Raw genomic sequence first — 8,385 nt, forward strand, 5'->3', positions numbered from 1 at the left:
TTTATAAATATTTAGTAAGATTCCTTAAGTTAGTCTATATATTTATAGTTTTATTTGACATGGACTCTTTAGATTAATCTAGACCGTTAGATCTTCATAAAATCCAACAGTGCATATTCTTCTCTTTTTTGGATTAATGTGGGAATTTCTAAATCCTCTCAGCGAACATGGTGGCTTTTTTTAATATTATTGTATTAAGATAATAGATAGATAATATATGTATGCAGCATGTAGTTGCAGCTAGATCCTACGCTCGCAGCTGGCTGCGGCTGCAAATAAAGGGATTTATTGTTTGCCTAGTGCCACCAGCGGTAGAAGCATCTCTCGCTCTCTCTTCCCTATGGGGTTTCTAGATGTCTGGGTCTCGGGAATACGATCCATGTACAGCAGCGGCAGCAGTACTGGCTGGGCCGCTGCTACGGTCTACAGAGTGTAGCAAAACGAGCAGGACGCCAGTGTCACACGCAGCTTGAGGCGAACGTCATGAGCTGCTCTCTTTCAATTCGGAGACAATAATTCTATTCGTTCTTTTCTGCCTTCCTTGGCTGGCTCGACAAAGTTGACAAAGTTATTGCCCGTCAGAGACTGTTTTTCTCCGATCCCCGCCTTTTCCATCTCTTCCCTTGTCTTGTTCTTCCTCCCTCTTCAAGCTGGCCATGCATATGCATCTCCTTGCTCTTGCAAATTTTCATCATCGATCAGCTGCATGTTTTCCTTTAACACATGCATGATCATTATGTATCATCATGCTAGCTACTGCTACTATATATGAACTGAACCTAAACATACACTGTATACCGGCATATATAACGGAGATGTCAGTCAGTAACAATACTAGTAATATTCTTCGTTCCAAGATAAGCACATTAAAGCGGAGATGAAGCTGAGAGAAATGAAGATGATCAGAGACAATTACGAGGTTTCAGAAAGTACAGCAGCAGAGAGGAAGATTGAACAGTAGCTAATGGAGAAGTTAATCATGGATGCAGGCCTCCACGTGACGAGAGTCTCCTACCAGACGCGCGCACTGATCTTGTCATAAGTTTATGCTGCTGCTGTACTAAGAAGTAAGAACCGAATCAAAATTAAACGTTTCTGCGCGCAGCATTAATCGATCCGGGGCGGCCCCTCATGAGCTCGCGCTCGCCCGGAACATTTTTTCCATCCCTCTGATCTGACGGATGATTCATGGGGTGTGTTTAGATCCTCAAACTTCTCCAAATTTTCCAAATTTTATCACATCGAAACATTAAATATAGCAAATGACACATGCATGGAGTACTAAATGTAGTTAAATAAAAAAACTAATTGCATAGTTTTGATGTACGTTGCGAGACGAATCTTTTGAGCCTAGTTAGGTCATAGTAGGACAATATTTACCACAAACAAACGAAAAGTGCTACAGTGTACTACAGTGTCCGATATGACCTTTTCTACCCGTTTTTCGGGGATCTAAACACAGCCATGGTGTCGAAGAAAATTATGTATACCGCGTACACTGTAGCATACAGCTCCGATCGATCGAGCAGGCTCGAAACTGCATTGCGGCATCAATTCCTGCCCAGAGCAATTGCCTGGCCTGCAACCTGCATGCGTCTGCGTGCAGTAACTCCACAAAAGACATGTGCTACCGTGCCACTAGCAAAGCTATGGTACGTAGTAGCTGCTATTGCGTGCAATAACTTGACAAGAACAAAACATAGTAGTGTGGATCGGATCAGTAGCCGCTGCGCTGCTGCTTCTTCTCCATGAATCCTCTCGCACTGCACTCCTAATAACTAGGCAGGCATTGATTTCTGCCTCGCCATAAGCATTCACAACTCTTCAAGAATTCGGCAGTACTCCTACTGATCAGATCAGTGGCTGGAGTGACGACTGGGTGGGAGTGAGTAAGCGTCTTGACTCACTCACTGTCTACAGCTGGCCATGCATCTATTTCCCACCCCATAAACCCCGTAAACGCAAAAAAACAGTCACATCGAATGTTTTGACATATGCATGGAGTACTAAATGAAATCTATTTACAAAACTTTTTGTATAGATGGGCTGTAAATCGCGAGACGAATCTAATGAGCCTACTTAATCCATGATTTGCAACAGTGATGCTACAGTAGCAATCCGCTAATTATTAATTAATCATGGATTAATTAGCATCATTAGATTCGTCTCGCGATTTACAATCCATCTGTACAAAAAATTTTGTAAATAGACTTCATTTAGTACTTTAAATTAGTAAGACCTCAGCAAAAAAAAAATTTGCGCCGGAAGCCTCAAAACAGACTCTTTTATGGCCGGCCGGCCCTGCGACTGCGAGCGTGCTGCTGCTAGCGCGCTAGTAGAGCTGCTAGCTGTGCGTTTGCATGTATATTCAAGTCATCTGCATATGAAATAAACATATTGTCCCTCTCGACCCATCTCTCTCACCCATTCAATTCATTGTGCCCCTTGCGCTTGCTTTTGTGCATTGCATTCGTGCTAGTAGTATGCTACCGGTAACCGGGTCTCCTTTCCGAATTGTAGGGTTTAGATGCATACCTTTTATTATACATCTAGATATAATATTTATCTAAGTGTATAACAAAAGTTAAGTATCTAGATTATTTGCCAAAAACGATCTACAATCTATAATAAAGGGAGTATTAATTTAATACATACATATACATATACATATAGCTTTGCATGCATGCCTCGGCAGAAGCTGCAGCCCTACACGCTCTCCATTGCCCAAGTTTGTGATGGCGCAATTGCTAGTAATTTGTACATGTATGCATGCCCACAGCTAGCTTTCTGATCGGTTGATGTGCGTACGTGTAGCTAAGCTAGGCATTAGATGCACAACGTGTAGCCTTTTGGTTTTGTATATATACATATATGTAAGTACTGTACAAAGAGGCCGGCGCGGCGCAGTTGCCTGTTTCTCGGAAAGAGGTCTGCAGCTACTCCCTGCCGTGAGAGGGACTGAGATCTTGCATCAAAGTTTCTAAAAGAAAACAGGGACGGCCGCATGCTGTTGGGTTGCTGGCTACTGACTTGAATGAGATTCCATCTACCCGTGCACATCTATAGTAGGCCATAGAGAGGCAGCAGCAGTTAGGCCGGTGCTGAATTTGCTTTCAGTTTTACTCGTAACGGTGGTGTCAGTCCCTTCGAGCCATCAACCGGTGGCATCCATTCGTTAATTACCGGTCCAAAAACAAAATGACAAACATGTGCTGGTGATCAATACTCGATCGATTGCACGCCCTAAACCCAAGCTCAAAACCAGTGTCATCGTTGCGTTGTCTGTTGATGAAGCAGTTGAGGTTTTATATATACATCTTGTGACTGGACAACACAAGAGAGCTATTGCCAATGCAGGCCATGCATGGAAAAGAGAGAGCCCAGGCAGCAACCATGGGGAAGCTTGGAGAGAGAAAAAGAGAGGGATCGAAGAGACGAAGAGGGACAGAGATGTCAGTGGAAGGTGACGGTAGATCGAGGCCAGCCAAAGAGATCGAGTAGAAGGGAAGCGAAGCTCCAAAAGCTGCACATCACTTTGCAAATATATATTATATATACATATATACACATATTGTTGGTTGTTTGGGATGTACAATAACGCACGTGACGTGTTGTACTTGCCACTAGGACATATATGTGGGTGTGCGCATGGCGACTGATATGGCCACGCATGCCTGCCTGTGCGTCGCGGCATGCACGCTGCAACTGCAACGCCGCTGCGTGCATGCGCATGCGGACGTAGGCGCGGACCGACCCTGCTGCACAGCTATAGTACTGTTGTAGCTAGGAGCTGAGCTGCGGCATCGATCGATCCGATCCTCGCTCTGATGTTCTGATGCGTGGTGATGTGACCACTCCCTCATCATCTCTTAAATCATATCCATCTCATTCCTCCCTCCCTCTCTCTCTCTCTCTCTCTCTCTCTCTCTCTCTCTCTGCTGGTCCCCTGTTCTTCCTCAGCTCTTCTCTTCTTCCTCACGCCACACAGAGGCCGGGTCGGCCGGCAGAAGAGAGCCTGGCTGTGGCATGGCACGCCGAGCGAGTAGTTCAATGCCGAACCTACTGCACGCCTCTGTACATGTAGTATGTGTGTGTATATATCTGCATGCATGTGTATGTGTACGCGACGCATGGCTGCCTCCTGCCTCCACTGCACGCGCGCAGAAGAGAAGAAGAAGAGAAGGGTAGAGAAAGAGAGAGAGAGAGAGAGAGAGAGAGAGAGAGAGAGAGAGAGAGAGAGAGAGAGAGAGAGAAGTTGAAGGACCACTCTGCCCCTGCGCTAGCTGCATGGTGTATGGACGGCACTGCTGCTGCGGACGCAATCTTAATGTTTTGTCTTTTCTTTACCCATAACATTCCAAGTGTTGTCATCTCCCTCTTACACACGCAGGCCTGGTGTGCGGGCCCGCACTGCTACCCCCCGATCTCTTCCATGAAGGTCGTCACGCAGCAGGCTGCAGGCCTAGCTACTCGTGACGAACGAAGCGAGAATTATTAACAATTCTGTCACGCATTGACTTGTGCTTGGATCGATCGTCGTAGGCAGCTGTAGTACGTCGTAGCTCAGTTAAGTGACCGTCCGGTCCAGCTAATACAACACGCGGATTGCATAAGCACAAGCTAATATAAGCGGCAGTGTACCGGATTCATTAGATGTTTAATTTCAATTCCTGCGGCGTGCATGGCACCACATTATTGCTACGACGCCATAAAGATACGCGAGATGGAGGTAAATGAAACGCCGTCGTGATTAATGTATCATATAGACCATTCTCTCAAATTACGGGTTATTTTGGCATTTCTAGATGCATAGGTAGTATGTTTTTTTTTGTTACAATAGATTTGTAACATGTAACAAAAGTAAACTATTATGACACTGCATTCTGGTAAGAGTCCACTCGAATAATTTTTAAGTGCCCAAAAATCGACAAACAAGAAATTAATTAATTTTTAATTAAATTTAAATGGTTGACTTTACATAACGTTAAAGGGTCACTTATTTTTTACTGGAAGGAACCCATGATATGATATATAAGCTATATGTGGATTTAGTATTATCGTATATCATAAAGTATTAATGTAAAAGATTTCTCCTATCGACCTGCCACTTAGTTTATATATTTCAACTTTTGTTATTATTTGAGAGGATAATAGATTACTACTACTATGCAATTCGAAGTATCTGATTCTGATGACTTTCCTTGGTGGTGAGTGGTCTAGCCGAAAACCAACAGACCCAATCGCAGTTATCAAAACAAGAAGGAAAAAAAACAGACCCAATCGCGGCCTGCGAAAACAGGCTTTTGTCGAACGAAGCATTGGGCCTTACATGGATTTTGTAAGGGCCCAGGTCCCTACTTGGGCTGTCATGAATTATGGGCTTGTCTTTTATGGCCCTTCGATCCGGCAGACTTGGGAAAAAGGTACAAACCAACCAACCATAACCAAACATTGCGGCAGCAAATGCACCATTTCTTTTTTTTAAAAAAAAGAAGCTTCAAAGTTAAACATGGTGTTGTCCTGTTGGTACCACTGGTATCAAGGCGTCTAACTGCCAGTGTAATCGAGAACCGGATATTCTACTACAAGATTACTCCAATTACAATCAGGTGCCAATTCAGCAAAATGCCACAATAGCAGGGTTTACTGTCAGTGGCTAGGGTTCCCGATGAAGCTGCCGGTTTCTACATCAGGTAGTCACTAGTTAGCTTGGAGAATGAGTATCTTTCCACTGTACAGGCAATCAGTTGAAATGAAAAGCTTACAAGTGTTTAGATCGTTCGTAATCTGGCTGAGTAAACCATTGCCGCAACAGCTTCACTTTCCAGCATTCAGTTACTGGCGAGAGCGTGACAAGTTCCTAGTGATTACAATATCACTCAAAATGTTTACATGTGTAATTGGAAATCATAACATCTTCTAGCAGTTGAACCAAGAAAAAGGATTTCACATAGGTTCCTATACTTACATAAAGTATAAATCACTTGCCATGCCTGACAGTACTGTAAGAAGACACAAATGATGGAAGCAGGGGGGGAAAAGCAACACTGATCGAGAACAAGTGCAAGGTTTTAATTTTTATGTCTCCACTCTGCAGATCAGGATCCTAAATGGCATGAGATCCTTCCTACACACTCCATTCAACACAAAATATGATCTGCAAAAACATCTTAGAGCAGATGCAAATTTCTTTTCTTTTTCCAACAGGAGCAGCTGATAGGATTTTACAGTAAGACAGTACACGTCCTGAAACATTTGGACAGGTAGGAGTAGCAGAGTACCCTTTCCTAAAACAAGTCTGCAAACGGCACTGATAACTTAACTCTTAACCCTCATTACAGAGGATTTACATCCGAAGAAGACAAGAAGCTGGTACCAGCAGGCACTCGACAGTTGTCTTTTGCAAGTTAATACAGTAGCTTGAGCACTAACTGATGTAACCTTCACTTCATATTTTGCATCAGCCCATTTTCAGACAGATTTTTAGCGGCTTTCAGTTTGTTAAATTTTTCTGCAGTGTTCTTGAAGAGTGTTAAATTTTTCCCTGACTCTAATAACATAGGCAGTGTTCTTGCCTTAAAAAAGAACCTGCATTGCCATTTACCATAGAATCATAAGGGCCAGAACCGAAATTTAGATACTGTCAAGATGTAACTTTTAGATCTTGATCACTGCTAGAAAACTCTGGCACAACTCCAAACCTGATGCTAGGCTATAGTCTACTGGTGATCCAACTCAATCTCTGGCTCTAATAATACATCACACAATTCAAGCTCTTCAGCGAGTTATTTTAAAAACAGCAAAATAGAAGTGCCTATGGTGTTCCTTGAATATCTGAGCAGAATGAATATATCAGTCAATATGCAACTTTGCATCCACTAGAGAACCACATATAGTTGATAAATTTGAATTTTGAACCTTGATCAACATTGCATCCAATCAAACAACACACAACATGCAAGTTCACAATAGCTCCATGAAGGCATGGACAGAGCTTTGAAACTTATCTCCTTCCACCAGCAATGGAGGCGGCCAAATCGACGTCGTCCTCCACCTCGAAGAAATGCCAGCTCGTCTCGTTGAACGCGCGGGCGAACCAATCGTCGTCATCCAAATCCCCCGTCTCGCCGACCCGCTCCTCCCACGCGAACCGCCTGGCCGCGAGGACATGCGCTGCCTTGGCGGCGGGGACCGAGAGGTTGTCCTCGGCCTGCAGCGCGTACCGCCGGAAGCTGTTGCCGAGCACGCAGAAACGGCGGATCTGAGCGGGTGACTCCCAGTTGGCGGCGAGGAGCGCGTCGTAAAGCAACGCCTCGCAGTGGGGCATGTAGAAGAGCGTGGGCTCCTCCACACGGCGGCGGCACCCGTCATCGAGGCTCGGGACAGAGAACCCGAGCTTGGCGGCGGCCGCGCACTCAACGGCGGAGAGGACGGGATCGAAGAGGTCCGCAGAGGCGGCGTCAGGGAGGAAGTCCCGTCGGATGAGTACGGCGAGCGCGAGCTGGAGGCGCGCGGCGGGGGAGGACTCGAAGCTCCCGACCCCGAGGAGGGAGAGGCGGGCAGGGGCGAGGAGGGCGAGGCGGCGCCGGAGTGGGGAATCCGGGGGAAGGAGGCGGCCGTAGAGGCGGGAGGCGGCGACGCGGGAGATGGCGGCGTGGGTGCGGGCAACGAGGCGGGAGACGCGCGCGGGGTCGAGGGAGGGGTCAGAGGGGGCCCAGGGAATTGGGGTCACAGGGAGAGGCGGAGGAGCGTCGGGTTCGCAAGCAGTGGGTGGGGCTGGGGCCTCGCCTCGTCGGCGGCTGCGGCGGCGGACGACGGTCCAGTCGCCGCCGGCAGTGGGGACGGCGGTGGCGGTGGCGGTGGCGGCGGCGGCGGCGGACATGGATTGGATCTAGATGGAGAATCGGGATGGTCTGAGGCGGAGACTGTCTGATACGAAAGCTCAACGGTCCAGATTTGGCGCGAAGGATTTGGTGGTGGTTTAGGAGAGAGGTACATGCATTTATTCAGCTACTACACAAAACCGTCTGCATCAATGTCTTAACGTCTTATGTATCTCAAGTAATGTACTCCATAGAATATTTACCATATGAACAAAATAAACTCGTTAAATAACTAATTAAAAATCAGCAAGATATTCTTAACATAAAAGTTTCAATTAAAACATCACAAGATATGTTCACCATAATAGTTCTAACTAAGAAAACCTTTGTCGGGTATCTTTAAAAATGCTACAATCTATATTTATGTTTTTAAGTGTTCTAGATCCATCAAGCTTTAGCCATGACACGTTCAATTATCCTATTCTATCCTGACACAAAATTCATTTAGGAGAGGGTAGGCTACTTTTCTCGTGTTAATTTTCTTCACCTCAAACACAAGTCT

The 8,385-nt window shown here is 45.7% G+C and overlaps 1 protein-coding gene across 1 annotated transcript; it reads right to left on the reverse strand.

Annotated features, from left to right (window-relative positions):
* Positions 1 to 6,649: 6,649 nt before the first annotated feature.
* LOC120664086 (protein SENSITIVITY TO RED LIGHT REDUCED 1-like) lies at positions 6,650 to 7,994 on the reverse strand. The gene has a single exon (XM_039943087.1). It carries the CDS (start codon positions 7,880 to 7,882, stop codon positions 7,004 to 7,006), a length of 879 nt encoding a protein of 292 aa, XP_039799021.1. The 5' UTR covers positions 7,883 to 7,994; the 3' UTR covers positions 6,650 to 7,003.
* Positions 7,995 to 8,385: the final 391 nt, after the last annotated feature.

This window comes from Panicum virgatum, chromosome 3N (assembly GCF_016808335.1).
Source record: "Panicum virgatum strain AP13 chromosome 3N, P.virgatum_v5, whole genome shotgun sequence".
Lineage (NCBI taxonomy): Eukaryota > Viridiplantae > Streptophyta > Magnoliopsida > Poales > Poaceae > Panicum > Panicum virgatum.

What these genes read in the sequence shown, in the direction of transcription:
- LOC120664086 (XM_039943087.1), bottom strand. Translation starts at nt 7,882, where the DNA reads ATGTCCGCCGCCGCCGCCGCCACCGCCACCGCCACCGCCGTCCCCACT.